We start from the raw sequence: 16,088 nt of genomic DNA on the forward strand, positions 1-16,088 counted from the left end.
CATAAACCTGCACACCGTTTTCTTTCTATCTCAACAATTCCTCCTTGACCTCCTTTTTGATCTTGTGCAACCTTAAGTCTTCGGGTTATAAAGCACTGTAACGACAGAATATTAAAACTGGAACATTTTTTGTTAAATGTGGAACAGCAGAAATTTGACCTGGTATAAGATGACCCTTTTTATATATGAGTCCTTGTTGCATTATTATAGTAGATGCTTACCCTGTTATTCCTCATCAATAAAATACAAATCGAATACAAGATTAATTTAAACACTACAGAGTGGTGATTTGGCTCCTTTTTATTTTGCCACTTTACTGCATTCTGAGTGCCATCATCTTCTAATTTGATTCTTTGACTTTGAAATTATGCAATGCAAAGATCAACATACAAATATTTAATGTGATGGTAAGCCAATATTGCAAACACCTGTATGCTAATTTCTTTGCAGTAGACAATGGATAAACCCTTCACTGTACATATATAAACACTTTCACCTTCAAGAGGAGCTCAGGTTAAAAAAAAAAAATCTTTCTGGAGGGGATGAAGTTTCTTGCTGGAGAAATTCATGCTTGAACATAAAGGACTGTTTTTTAGGCTACTATTAGTGGCCTAATAGTCACTAATTATCGTGACTATTGTTTCTGCATTACATGTGTCAGTATGTATGGCAGAAACAAATAACTTAATTTTGTGTCAGTACTCTTCAAGAAGAAAACTGTATAAGTAAATATATGTAAATATTATATTACACTATTACAACATTACAATGCTCCTTTCCCAATGACCTGAGCTGATAAAACTATTCAGCCATGGACCAATTTAAAGATTCAAATATATGAAAGATATTTGGGACCATGATAATATCTATAAGGATTTTTTTTTTCTTTCTGTGACCAGTATCAATTTGGATATTAGTGAGAAAATATAATCTTGTGTAGGCAGTTGGATAAAACTAACACAAGAATCAAAACATTAATTTTGTGTGGTTAAAATAAGGAAAACATAAGCCATTTCTGAAACTAATAAGTGATTCATTTCAAGTACATATCTTAAAAGGTTCTGCTATGAATTGCAACCCAGGCATTATCACTGGCCCTAATCTGCATCCACCTTTCCTTGCTGGCTCTGCAATCATGGTTCCTGGTTTGTTGAATAATACATGTGAGTCTCTTTTAAAATGTCAACCTTTAGTCCCAATCTCACTGCAAAAGCTGTAGTGATTTTGATTTTCCTTGACAAGATTCCATTTCAATTGAGTGCCAGCAAGTATGCCTGTAGATCAGGAGCTACTGTGTAATTTTCACCTTCATCTGGTCTTTCTGCTTTTCCAGAGCTGTATACTCAATTTCCTGAGGATGAAGATTATGTTGTGAAGTACTTTTAACTTTTTAACAGGAGATTGAGCTGTCGGAAGACATGCAGCTCTTCTGTTATGGGTTGGATCTAGGGACATGAGGCAGTTTATTCTGCAAGTTTGAGTAGCCGTGAAGCACTGGAGATTTACTTTCATGAATGATATGAATTGTAGCCATGTTCACAGGCCGAATTGCCAAGCAAAGCCAGTGAAGATGAGGAAACCAATTGAATTGAACTGGAGGGACCCATGTAATCTGCTAAAGCAGTTCAACGTAAATTGTAAATACAGTAAAAATTAAAAATAAATAGAGGTAATAGATATAAACTGTGACTCGAGGATGACTTGCTACCAATATAGACAATAGACAATAGGTGCAGAAGTAGGCCATTCGGTCCTTCGAGTCAGCACCACCATTCAATGTGATCCTGGCTGATCAATCTCAATCAGTACCCCGTTCCTGCCTTCTCCCCATACCCCCTGACTCCGCTATCTTTAAGAGCTGTATCTAGCTCTCTCTTGAAAGCATTCAGAGAATTGGCCTCCACTGCCTTCTGAGGCAGAGAATTCCACAGATTTACAACTCTCTGACTGAAAAAGGTTTTTCCTCCTCTCCGTCCTAAATGGCCTACCCCTTATTCTTAAACAGTGGCCCCCTGGTTCTGGACTCCCCCAACACTGGGAACATGTTTTCTGCCTCTAACGTGTCCAGCCCCTTAATAATCTTATATGTTTCAATAAGATCCCCTCTCATCCTTCTAAATTCCAGTGTATACAAGCCTAATCACTCCAGTCTTTCAACATACGACAGTCCCGCCATTCCGGGAATTAACTGAGTAAACCTACGCTGCACGCCCTCAGCAGCAAGAATAACCTTCCTCAAATTTGGTGACCAATACTGCACAAAGTACTCCAGGTGCGGTCTCACTAGGGCCCTGTACAACTGCAGAAGGACCTCTTTGCTACTATACTCAACTCCTCTTGTTATGAAGGCCAACATTCCATTGGCTTTCTTCACTGCCTGCTGTACCTCCATGCTTCCTTTCAGTGACTGATGCACTAGGACACCCAGATCTCATTGTACGTCCCCTTTTCCTAACTTGACACCATTCAGATAATAATCTGCCTTCCTATTCTTACCTCCAAAGTGGGTAACCTCACACTTATCCACATTAAACTGCATCTGCCATGCATCTGCCCACTCACGCAACCTGTCCAAGTCACCCTGCAACCTCATAGCATCTTCCTCACAGTTTACACTATCACCCAGCTTTGTATCATCTGCAAATTTGCTAATGGTACTTTTAATCCCTTCATCCAAGTCATTAATGTATATTGTAAATAGCTGCGGTCCCAGCACCGAGCCTTGCGGTATCCCACTAGTCACTGCCTGCCATTCTGAAAGGGACCCATTTATCCCCACTCTTTGCTTTCTGTCTGCCAACCAATTTTCTATCCATGTCAGTACCCTACCTCCAATATCATGTGCTCTAATTTTGCCCACTAATTTCCTATGTGGTACCTTGTCGAAGGCTTTCTGAAAGCCAAGGTACACCACATCCACCGGCTCTCCCCTGTCAATTTCCTTAGTTACATCCTCAAAAGATTTCAGATTAGTCAAGCATGATTTCCCCTTCGTAAATCCATGCTGACTCGGAATGATCCTGTTACTGCTATCCAAATGCTCTGCAATTTTGTCTTTTATAATTGACCCCAGCATCTTCCCCACCACTGATGTCAGACTAACTGGTCTATAATTTCCTGTTTTCTCTCTCCCTCCTTTCTTAAAAAGTGGGATAACATTAGCTACCCTCCAATCCACAGGAACTGATCCTGAATCTATGGAACATTGGAAAATGATCACCAATGCATCCACAATTTCTAGAGCCATCTCCTTAAGTACCCTGGGATGCAGACCATCAGGCCCTGGGGATTTATCAGCCTTCAGTCCCATCAGTCTACCCAACACCATTTCCTGCCTAATGTGAATTTCCTTCAGTTCCTCCGTCACCCTAGGATCTCTGGTCACTAGAACAACAGGGAGATTGTTTGTATCTTCCTTAGTGAAGACAGATCCAAAGTACTGGTTCAACTCGTCTGCCATTTCCTTGTTCCCCATAATAAATTCCCCTGCTTCTGTCTTCAAGGGACCTACATTTGCCTTGACTATTTTTTTCCTCTTCACGTACCTAAAAAAGGTTTTACTATCCTCCTCCTATGTCCTGGCTACTGTTTGGGGGCCTGTAGATAACTCCCATTAGGGTCTTTTTACCCTTACAATTCCTTATTTCTATCCATACTGATTCTACATCTCCTGATTCTATGTCACCCCTTGCAAGGGAGTGAATATCATTCCTTACCAACAGAGCGACCCCACCCTCTCTGCCCACCTGTCTGCCTTTTCAATACGTTGTGTACCCCTGAATATTCAGTTCCCAGCCCTTGTCCTCTTGTAACCATGTCTCTGTGATTCCCACAACATCATATTTGCCAATGTCTAACTGAGCCTGAAGCTCATCCACTTTATTTTTTATACTTCGCGCATTTAAATACAACACTTTAACTTCGGTATTCACCTCCCCTCTCACACCGGTCACAATTGGCCCTGACCTTACTCTCTTATCCCATCTAGAACTTCCCTTCCCATTTATTCGAGAATCCTTTGCAATTTCTCCTGTATTCGCTTCCCCTTTAACTCCATCTTAATATTCCCAATTTGTCAACCCCTCCCCCCCACTACTTAGTTTAAAGCCACACGTGTAGCACTAGCAAACCTGCCTGCCAGAATGTTTGTCCCCCTGCTGTTAAGGTGCAACCTGTCCCTACCCCACAGGTCACCCCTACCCCAGAAGAGATCCCAGTGGTCTAGAAATCTAAATCCCTGCTCCCTGCACCAGCCCCTCAGCCATAAATTCATATCCCCGATCCAGGAATTTGAGGCAGCAGATAAACCAGCTGCACAGCTATGGTGACCTTTCATCAAATGTATTTCGGGAACCTTCACTCCCAAAGTAGGAGAATTGGTTTGCGGTATCCATTATTTTGGAGCCATGAACCATTCATGTCCGAGAGCAGTATTGCACAGCAAGAACAGGTTGGCAGAGGACCTTGGTTCTGCATTGATGAGTGTAAGGCCCCGTATCACATATGCTTCAGTGAACAAGTAAATAATGACCCAGACCTTAGCCTCTGTGTGATAAATATTATCTGCACACTGCAGCTCAACAACTGGTTCTGGAGTACAGTCTCCATAGGTTACATAGTTTCCCATTGGTTATAAAGAATAACTCATCTCCTTTTGGATGTTTATGGGAAGCAAGATGCACGGGTGAGGTGAGAAAGTTTGCAAAAAGTGTTTGAGCAAGCAAGCAAGCAGCACTGCTGCTGTGATTCCAATCCTAAATGGCCTTCCATGATCTTCCATGAGCTTTATAACATATACAATTATATTTAGAAACGTATAAAATTATAAAAGGACTGGACAAGTTAGATGCAGGAAAAATGTTCTCAGAGTTGGGTGAGTCCAGAACCAGGGGCCACAGTCTAAGAACAAAGGGGAGGCCATTTAAAACTGAGATGAGAAAAAACTTTTCCACGCAGAGTTGTGAATTTGTGGAATTCTCTGCCACAGAAGGCAGTAGAGGCCAATTAACTGGATGAATTTAAAAGAGAGTTCAATACTCTAGGGGCTAGTGGAATCAAGGGATATGGGGAGAAGGCAGGCACGGGTTATTGATTGTGGATAATCAGCCATGATCACAATGAATGGCGGTGCTGGCTCGAATGGCCAAATGGCCTCCTCCTGCACCTATTTTCTATGTTTCTATGGTTCTATAATAACAAGACTATCACCTGCAAGTTCCCTCCAAGCTGCCTACCATCGCAACGTGGAAATGTATTGCTGTTTAATAATGACATTGATAATGCAACCTGTGCATTGAGTTACTTACTCAACAAAACCAGGGGTGCCTTCATCTGCAGTTTGAGGAGACCACCACACTCCCAAGGACAATAATGTTTGAGTAATAAATACTGGCTATATCTATGTCCACAAAAAAAATATTTAAAAATATATAGTACTTTCAAAATCACATTACTGTCACAATATAGGAAATATATTCTAGTTTTAAAATTTAACAATGGTCATGTATAAGATACAAGTAGATTCTTCTGTGAATATGGAAGAATTTGCAAAGGGCAAGAATCTAATTGTTATACAGCTTTTGAAGATAATGTGATAGTAAGTAGTGTGAGCTCTGATTAAAAAAATTAGTTTAATGCTGTGATTTTGATAGGAATTCCTTATTTACAAGCCTTCCGAAACAGAAAGCTCAGATAATAATCCCAGTAGAGTATTGTTGTATTATAATCAGGATTCAATGGATCGTGTTCAAATTAACAAGTCATTCTCCTTTGCAACTGTTTATCATGAGTTATTTTATGAGTAACAATAAACAAGGTAACTAAATATCAGCACTAAGTAAATTAACATTTGGATTTGGGAAATGACAGACTTTCAAATTTTGATGAGCTAATCTTTGTTCTTGAGTTTCAAGTTATTAGCAAAACAGGAAGCCAATTTTATAATAAGTAATTTCTTCATATGAAGAGAGCCTATTTAGAAACTGAAATATTGACCTAGACTTTTCAAACATCAGCGATACAACGATGCAACTGGTAAAGATGCTGCCTCATTGCTCCAGTAACCCACAGGTGGGGGTTCAATCCTGGCTTCTGCTACTGTCTGTGTGGAGTTTGTATAATCTCCTTTTGACTGCATGGGTTTCCTCTGGGTGCTCTGGTTTCATCCCACATTCCAAAGATGTCCAGGTCAGTAGCCTAATTAGCCATTGTAAACTGTCTTTGGTGTTGAAGGATAGTGGAATTTGAGGTGAATTAATGGACGTGGTTGTAAAATAGATGATAGGGAAATTTGGTTGTGTCTTGAAATTGCATAGTCAGCCATGTCATTGGGAAATATGGATAACTCAGAACTAAGGTGATAGAAAATTAAAATTAAAGAAAAAGAGATATTGGAGATATTGATGATTTGCAAAGTATTTGAATTTCCAAAAAACAATTAATCAGGTTGTTAAATTAAATTCTGGATCATGGGATTACTTTTTTAAATGCACTGAGGATTGGCCAATTGACAAAAAGAGTCAGAATAATTGGGTAACATTTATGTAGAGCGGTTATAAACAGATCCAGTACTGCAAAGATTGCTCTTTTGGACTCAAATGTTGCAATATATATATAAATTGCTTAGATAGTGGGACTAAGTATAATCTATTCAAGCCTTTGTGCCTCTCCAAAGCTATGTGGGAAAGCAAGCTGAAAGAAGAATGTAAAGAAAGTACAATGAGATTTATGCCCGTTGTGTGAATGGATAACAAGTGCAATATATTGCTGAGAAATATTAAGTTTGCTACCTTGGGGGAAAAAAATGGAAAAGCAGATTTAAGTAAAAGTCAGGGAATACAGAAGGACGGATGCTCATAAATCACTGCAAGTTAATATAGGTAGAGGGAGCAATTATATTAGTAGGTTTGTGTGTAAGCTACTAAAATAGGATTGGAGTATAAAAGTGAAGAAATCTTGAGAAGTTATATTGGGTGAGACCACACAGAGGACTGTGATCTTCTTACCCAAGAATTAATTTGCCTTTCAGAGAGTGCCAAAAAGGCTTGCTGCAGATCTCCAAAGTGAGTGGATTATCACCAAGAAGACTAGGCTGCAATGCAAAATTTAAGAGCGATGCTCTCAAGGAAACATATTCTCCGAAAAAGAAGTAAGTGGCCTCCACTTCCTTTAGGCAAAATAAGAGTTATATTATTTGGAAATGAGCATGTCCTCAAAAGACAAGAGGTTTAAAGATCTGATTAATATTTGATTTCCCTGGTGAAAGGAGAGAAAATGTGCCGTGGTAGAATCCAACTTTGGTAGTCTCTTTTAAGATTCTCGCTCTTCTTCATCACGGTCGTCAATCCATAATATGAGAAAAACTTCCAGATTTTATAAGAAAAAAAATGTTTTATTAAGGAGTGACCCTCTCAGTGTGATAATGTGAAAATGCATTTCTAGTAATTCATAAAGTCACTATCCGGAACTGACGAGATCTGTGCGTGCTTTATTCGATCAATCAGAGCACTGACTTTATTCCACCCTGAATAATGTGATTGCATTCTCAGTAAATTAACCCAGTTGTGGATTTACCATCTGACTTACTATCTGACTGACACTCAGCTCATTTTTTGTCACTGACCGTGCCCTTTAGGTGCCAGGGAGTTTATATTAATTGGGTGCTATTACACTGTGTTAAATAGTTACTACTATCTCCAGGTACCAGAAATTTAAACCATCAGTGTTAGCACCTTACTGATGCATTAAACGATTGTCACCATACTGTTCACCTATTTATTCAACTTCAATCTGCTCTTTAAAGAAAATACAGTTGACTACCCTTATTATAAGTTTAAAGCTTCACAAGGTTATTTGTTTTATTGCAATAAAATTATATTAGTAAATGTATTTTGATCACACTGCAATTGGCAAAATTAAGATCCTCCATGCTGTACCCTGGAAATAATTTAGGATAGCTAATGCAATTTGTTTCCAACCATTTCCTACAAAGAAGCTGCTGGGTGAAAATGAGATATGAAAACTTGCACAAATATCTTCCTCTGCTTATGTGGCAAGTGTCAGAATCAATCAACCAACTGTTCTGTGCAAACTTGCACATGAGTCTTAATCATTTGCGGATTACGAAACACAGGCAGCCATAAATTGCAAAGCAATTTACTAAAACAATAAAGCATGGTATTTCGAATTTGGAGCACAGCAGAATGGAACAGCCTGTTGGTCATAAGGGAATTGTAATGCAGAGTCATGTAGAAACCATTAAGTAAAAACTAAGACCACTAACAGATGAAGTAAAATATCACTCCAGTCTGAATCCAGTCACCATTCAAATTGTTCGATGAGTTGTATTGTATCGCAAAGGATTACAATCCAGAATTGATTATGTCATTTGCGAAACTGTAGTACCTAGAATATTTATTTATATGAATTTGACAATTTTCAGAAATTGCCTTTCATTAATCTTGTTTTACTTAAAATCAAAAAACAAAAACCAGGAGGAATGTTTGTTTTGTCAATTATAATGTTGATTTGGAGATCTTGTAGATTCGTGGATGGAAAACTAATGGAAGCAATTTCATTGATTCAATGTTACTAAACTGTTATGTTATTTAAAGTTAGCCTTAATTCAGTCTCAATAAATGTGAATACCAATCAAACTTGACATTCTAAATGTGTTATTCTAATGTAACTAAATCAATCATTTGTGTGGGTCACAATATATTGGAAATTCTTGTTCAGAAAATGGCCTAGGAAGTTTCACTGGTGCATATTTATACAGAAATAAAACATTCTTGTTCCGAAGATAGACAGAAAATGCTGGAGTCAGGCAATAGTGTGACTTTTTGGGACATAACCCTTCTTCAGATTCGACCCAAAACGTCACCTGTTCCTTTTCTCCAGAGATGCTGCCTGACCCACTGGGTTACTCCAACATTTTGTGTCAATCTTCAGTATCTGCAGTTCCTTCTTACACATTCTTGTTCCAGATGGGGGATAGTGAGGGGGAAATCAAGTGGTATTGTCAGTAGTCATTTGAGCCTTCCTGTGGACTTGCTCACATACCTGCATATCATTTTTTCCTCTTGCACACCTCCACAACTGAAAAAGGAGCAGTGTGTGTACAAACATAGAAACATAGAAAATAGGTGCAGGAGGCCATTCGGCCCTTCGAGCCAGCACCGCCACTCATTGTGATCATGGCTGATCATCCACAATCAGTAACCTGTGCCCAACTTCTCCCCATTTCCCTTGATTCCACTAGCCCCCAGAGCTCTATCTAACTCTCTTTTAAATTCATCCAGTGTTTTGGCCTCCACTGCCCTCTGTGGCAGAGAATTCCACAAATTCACAACTCTCTGGGTGAAAAAGGTTCCTTCTCACCTCAGTTTTAAATGGCCTCCCCTTTATTCTAAGACTGTGGCCCCTGGCTCTGGACTCCCCCAACATTGGGAACATTTTTCCTGCATCTAGCTTGTCCAGTCCTTTTATAATTTTATATGTCTCTATAAGATTATATAAGGACTGGACAAGCAAGATGCAACAAGTAGAAAAATGTAACACAAGATGCTGGTGGAGAGAGAAGCAGAGTAAAGATTTCTGGTCAAAGACTCTCATTGGAATGCAGAAATCTTGCAGAAAAGACAAATCTCAGTACATGACAAAAGGCAGGCTCTGTAATGGGGCGGAGGGCATAAACGTTAAATGCCACAAGTAAGACTGTGTAATAACAAAGGCTTGAATCTCCAAATTCCATTTTTTTCCAAATCTCCAAATTTATTTTTTTCTCTCTTTTGGGAATTTCAGATTTTATTCATCTCTTCCGAATTGCACATCCCCCAATTGCACCTTCTGCAAATCACCAGCGTTTGCCTCATTCAGCCACACTGCCATCTCTCATGATCTCCATCTTGGCACAAATCTTTTTTCCCTCTGCCTCTTCCCAACCCCTTTCCATCCAACTTAAAAATTGCTTATTCTCCAACTTTTCCAAGTACTGATGGAAGGTTAATGACTAAGAATGCTAACTCTGCTTTTCTCTCAATAAGATGGTGCTCAATTTTCAGCATTTTATTTCAGACTTCCAAAACCTGCAGTACTTTGTTTTGTGTAATACAATTATAATTTTTTATTTGTGAATGCATTACTTTGGCTTTTAACATTTCCCTGGTGAATATTACAGAACATGGCAATATTATGTTTTAAGCACAATGCCTTTACAGAATTGTGTATTGATATGAATCTGTCTCCATTTTTCAAACATTGGAATAGAACCATAAATAGGACATCGGAGAAAGGTAGGTTTGCCTCTGTCTCTTGCATCTAAACAATGTAGAACCACAAAGCACCAGCGGAAGGCAAATCTTTTATTTCTCCATGCCAACTTGCAACCCCAGACAATGGTTCAGACACTAAAATCAATAGCCATTATTCTGAATGTGCATTTCACATAACAGCACAGCAGTTTACATAAATATATCATTTTAACAACATAAATCCAGACAGAGTTACTTCCGTAAAAATAACATCATGAACCACTTAACAATTGATAAATGCCACAAACTGTGTGTAATATTACACCTCTGTTCTAGTCATTAATAAATTGGCACAAGAACAGGATTACTATTCTCCCTGACAGTGAGGTAAGTTCTTAAAATCTTATTGTTCACAACTAAAAGATGATTGAAAATATCACCTATCCAATCTAAATTTATTCAGTGCCCTTCAGTATCCTTGCTCTGGTTCGACTATCTATTGTTTTCTCCCAATCTCGAATCCAATTGTATCTTCCTAAAACACCTATTTCCTATCTCTTGGCTGAAAGACTTCAGTTCATTCCCAGAAATTCTTTCCCATTACTCTGATTTCTAAAGTCCTGCTTGTATGGTCTTTTTTTTTGTGCTTCCTTGCTTTCTCTTCAACCTCAGATTTTCTCAACAGTGTGTTCTTTCCACCCTAAACCTCCTTGGTCTGTACAAAGGAGTCTTGAGCAATGAGTCAATGATATCATTCTGTGGCTTTTTTTCAGTAAACAGCTGCCTTCCAAGATTCCTTGTGTCCCACACTATTAATATTGCTATTTTAAACATTCCCAATGTTGCATATGTTTGTTTGTAAGGATTGTTTTGGAGTATTGTCTTTCGAGTTGCAGAGCCACTTACTGATCATTTGATTTGTTAGTACTTTATTTAGAGGTTTGAGCCCAGTTAGTGGAAACTACCATAGGTACCTCAAAGGATTCTGAACAGACAACTATCATTTCAAGCATTCAATTTTTACCATCCTTTAATCTATATACAGAACAAATGCGTTCGTGCCCACGCAGTTGGGGCCCATTGAGCAGGGCTCAGCCGCTTGTCCCTTGGGGGTGGGAGAGCAAGGCCTGGTGCTGGGGGAAGCAGCTGGAGCCTGGGCCTGGATGTGACCGGGTAACCGCGAGCTTAAGGTGGGCCAAGGGGAAGGGCGGCAGCAGCATCAGCAGCGGCGGTGAGGCCGGGCGTTGGTGGAGGTAGAGGCCGAGGCCTGGGCCTGACACTGTGCCTGCCCTCGGCTCCCCCGTCCCCTCTCCTCTCCCCGGCTGGCTCAGCGCCTTCCACACGCTGCCCAGGGTCCAGCAATCTGCATCAATGGGAGAGCTGCCGCCGTCTATCACTAAACATCCCCGCACCGGGGCGGCACAGGACTCTTCCCCCCCCTCCCCCTCCCCCACCCCTGCTCCACCAATGGCGGCCGCCCGGGCCCGGAGGCAGGTTGCTACGGCAAATGCGGGTTGCTCCCGGGAGGGAGAGGGGGTGGGAGGGGGGTGAGGGAGGGAGAGGGGAGGGAGGGGGGTGAGGGGGGAGGGAGGGAGGGGGGTGGGAGGGGGGAGGAGGGAAGGGAGATAGGGGGATGGGGGGAGAGGAGGGGGAGGGGGGGAGAGGGAGGGGGAGGGAGGGGAGAGAGGTGGGGAGAGGGGGGGGAGGGAGGGTGGGGAGGGAGAGGGGGAGGGAGAGGGGGAGAGGGGAGTGGTTGGGGGGAGAGGGGAGGGAATAGTGGGGGAGGAAAGGGTGCTGCACCAATGCAGGAGTGGTTTGGGCCCAACGGGTCCACTTGGTCTAGTATTTTCTTAAATAATATGCACACTACAAAAAATAAGATCTAGAAACAATACAATCTATTAACCGAGTTAACATAATCTTGATCATTGTCATCTTACACTCTCAGTGTTGTAACAAAGACCGGGCATATTGGATATGGTGTAATATTCTGCAACCAAATGCTCATATCTAAATATTTATAACAATATAATCCATAAATATCAAAGAATTCCCTGGAGTGAGTAAATTAGATTCTTCCCTCACATTTCAGCTCCAATTATTTTTAGAGCCTGGAAAAAGGCCCTTCGGCTTAACTCATCCATGCCAACTGATGTCTACTACATTAATCTCATTGTTCTGCATTTTCCCCAAATCCCTCAGTACCTTTCCATGTATCTGTCAAAATGCCTTTCAGGCTGTGTTTGGACCTTCCTCTATCACCTTCTCTGGCAGCTTTTATATACTCACCACCCTTGATATGGAAAAAGCTGCCCCTCAGATCTTTTGAATATTTTCCTTCTTTTCTTAAAACTGTGTCCTCCAGTTTTAAACTCCCCTACATCTGGAAAAAGCTGTGACTATCTATGCCCTATGATTTTATAAATCCCTATAAGATCACTCTTCAGCCTTCTGAAGTGAGAACAATCCCAGCCTATCCATTCCCTCCTTGCAACTAAAGCCCCTGTTCGAGGCAACATCCCATTGAATCTCATCTTCACTCCTTTTAGTGCTACCACATCCCTTCTATACCACGGTGACAAGAACTACACACAATGTTTCAGGTGTGACCTAACGCCTTCTTCGATACTTTATCCACCTGTGTTGACATTTTTCGTGAGCTATGAATTTACAACCTACGTTCTTTCTGTACGACAATGCTTCCATAGTTCCCTGCCATATGCTGTATACCACTGTCCAGTATTAGACAACCAAAATGCATTACCTCACATTTATCTGGATTAAGTTTCATCTGCCACTGTTCTGCCCAACCTTCCATCTGCTCTGTCCCTCTGTATCCTTGGGCAACTACCTTTGCTATCTACAATTCCAACAATCTTCATGTTATCAGCAAACTTGCTTATCAGACGACAGGTATTCTCATTCAAGTCGTTTATGTAGAAAAACAAAAGGTCCCAGCACTGATCCCTGTAGATGAGTTAAAGACTTCAAATCAGAAAAACAACTATCCTCTGCTTCCTATCACCAAGCCAATTTTGGATTCAATTTGCCCCAACATTCTGGACCAACCTACCAATTGCTGGGTGTGTGAGTTGTTTATGGCAGGATATGGGCAACAGGACATTTTGGGCCCTACTGGACCTGAAGGAGAACATTAGCAAGCTTCCTTATCCAATGAAATTTGAGGATAGGGAAGAAAATAGGCCTTCCATCAATTTAGATATTGAAAGCTTGGTTGGAGAAAGAAAATGAAATAGGAAAAGTAATTAAAAATTTTTTTAAATGTTAATCACTAGGAAGAGTTTGCTATCTACAGGAATAAGACTTGGTATTCTCAATTGTTCTCTGGCCAGGCTCTTGAGTCAAATGTCAGGTCTTAAATTGTTCCATTAATGGGGTTCTTGCGCCATGATTAACAACCAGAATAATCAGCGGCAAGTTAGATCCATGGAGGCAGATTAATAGAAGGATCCCACTTTTGTGAGACTGAGAGTGGAGCCGTGTAAATTGTCGACAATAGTTACAGTTCATGAGTTCCATGAACTAGTTGAATCTTTTATCCACACCATTAGCATTGAACATTGTGAATTCACCATTACCACAGATTCTGGGCCATTGAGTTTGAGAGTACATTTTGGAAAACTTCTCTGATAGCTACTGTTAAGTGAAAAGGCACTAGTATAATTGTGTAAAGTATAGAACAGAACAGAACAGCACCGGAATAGGTTCTTCGGCCCACAATGTTCATGCCGAAATGCAAGGTAAATGGTCATGACAATCCATTCAAAAATGGCTTGTATCTCGGTGTAACTTGTACTTACAGACTGGTAACTCACCTGTGCTGGAATTCAGTTCTTCATTCTCGGATTCTGCACCATTTTGACTACCATTACCATGAAGATTATTCATTGTTGCAAGTTTCAGTTTTTGTAACTTCATCGCTTCAGCCATGGCTGCTGCAGTTAAACCTAGCGAGCAAGTAGTTAAAATAACGTTATTGCTTAAAAGGGAGTATTCCAGTTACAGAATGAAAAGCTACTTAATACAGTGTCTTTGCGAAGCACGTTTGAAAAAGGCGTATCCACTTAAGAGATGATAACTGAACAGCTATCTGAAACCTACAACACCAAAGTAAATGTTATAACAGTTAATTGAACGTTGATGGGTGGGAATTTTCATGTACATAATCGAGGTATGAAATCAAACTCTTTGCATTTTCTGCAGGTTCATCCTACAGTATTAGACTCCAAATAGAATGTTCATTACAAAAGCATTTCTTTGGCACTTTCATTCATTCTTTCACCTGATTTATCATGAGCTTCATCATCAGACATGGCAGTAAAATTAGTTTAGTGAACAGACTGTGTCTGCCAGAATGGTATCCTAAAGAAACCTGTTGATAGTTCCTATCATCATTGACTGCATCATTCCAATTTGTGGAAAGAGGCAAAAAGTTAAGTAGAATTTTGAAATGTTTCAAACTAAGAATGGTGAAATGAAGTATTTATATACAACATTAACTGTGATTTCTTGGGGAAAGTCTGAATTTTACTGAAACTTAGTCGCAATCTTTTGCTTAGGAGAATGGGTAGATACCATGGTCCGATCTACTTTTGGATAAAAAAGTTATGACGTCATCAAAAGGGAACAACGTGTTTGAATAATGCAGTATTTAATTCTGCATTGTATTTTTTCTTTAAGCAGAAGAAAAGATTTATATTCCAGGTGGTCCGTCCTTCATCAGATATGGAAACATTTCCCTGGAAGTAGAACTCATTTGAACCTATCACAAAACGCTGGAGTAACTCCGCGGGTCAGGCAGCATCTAAGGAGTGAAGGAATGGGTGACTTTTCGGGTCGAGACCCTTCAGTCTGAAGAAGGGTCTCGACCCGAAATGTCACCGAGATGCTGCCTGAACTGCTGAGTTACTCCAGCATTTTGTGATACCTTCGATTTGAACCAGCATCTGCAGTTATTTTCCTACCCATTTGAACCTGGTGTCCTATTACAAAAGTGTTTTGCACACATTTTGCAGTGTTTGCCTCTACTTCTTGCTGTAGTCATGCCTAAAGGAAAATTGGACCAAGCACCTCCTGTTGCAATGCATCCACCTGTGGATACTGTACTTCACACATGGTGTTACAAGTACTTCTGACTTTCTGCCATCATTTACAGTTTAGCACTGTACATCAGCTGAAAGTAGTGAATGGTGTAAGCTCTGACATGTTCCCACATGGAGGTTAATTTTTATTTTATAAATTTCCTCCATGCCTTGCTGCTGTTAAAAAATACCTGCTGGCAGTGCTGGGCCTAGAGCAAATCATTTGTGTTTTACTCTCTGCACAGAGGCTCCCCAACCTTCTCAGCATCTCCAACATCTTCTGTTTTTATTTCAGCTGTGCATTGATGTCTTACGATACGATACGATAGAACTTTATTTATCCCAGGAGGGAAATTAGTCTGCCAACTGTCATGAAACACAAGATACATGAAACATGAAATTAAAGTGACGAGTGGAAAGAATTGGGGATGTGCAAACATTGGGGAGGGGGGGGGGGCGGGGGGAGAGGGGTGCCAGTTTTGAGTTTAGAAATACAGTGTGGAAACAGGCCCTTCAGCCCACTGAGTCTGCACTGATCCCCGCATATTAACACTAGCCTACACACTCTAGGGACAATTTACACTAATACCAAGTATATAAACCCAAGCCAATTAACCCTCAAACCTGTACCTGTACGTCTTTGGAGTATGGGGGGGACCGAAGACCTCGGAAAAAAACGGTCACGGGGATAACGTACAAACTCCGTACAGGCAGCACCCGTAATCAGGATCAAACC

At 40.5% G+C, this 16,088-nt stretch overlaps 1 protein-coding gene across 9 annotated transcripts in view; it reads right to left on the bottom strand.

Annotated features, from left to right (window-relative positions):
- Nucleotides 1-16,088, bottom strand: part of dacha (dachshund a) — a 331,988-nt gene that overhangs the window by 132,459 nt on the left and 183,441 nt on the right. For 7 of the 9 annotated variants that reach the window (XM_078412307.1, XM_078412306.1, XM_078412309.1 and 4 more), the window contains exon 3: nt 14,087-14,218. The exons of the other annotated variants lie outside the window; for them this stretch is intronic. In XM_078412307.1, the coding sequence (XP_078268433.1) occupies nt 14,087-14,218 (132 nt within the window). The remainder of the gene's footprint in view (nt 1-14,086; nt 14,219-16,088) is intronic. 9 annotated transcript variants of the gene reach the window in all.

The sequence above is a fragment of the Rhinoraja longicauda genome, chromosome 15 (genome assembly GCF_053455715.1).
Source record: "Rhinoraja longicauda isolate Sanriku21f chromosome 15, sRhiLon1.1, whole genome shotgun sequence".
Classification (NCBI taxonomy): domain Eukaryota; kingdom Metazoa; phylum Chordata; class Chondrichthyes; order Rajiformes; family Arhynchobatidae; genus Rhinoraja; species Rhinoraja longicauda.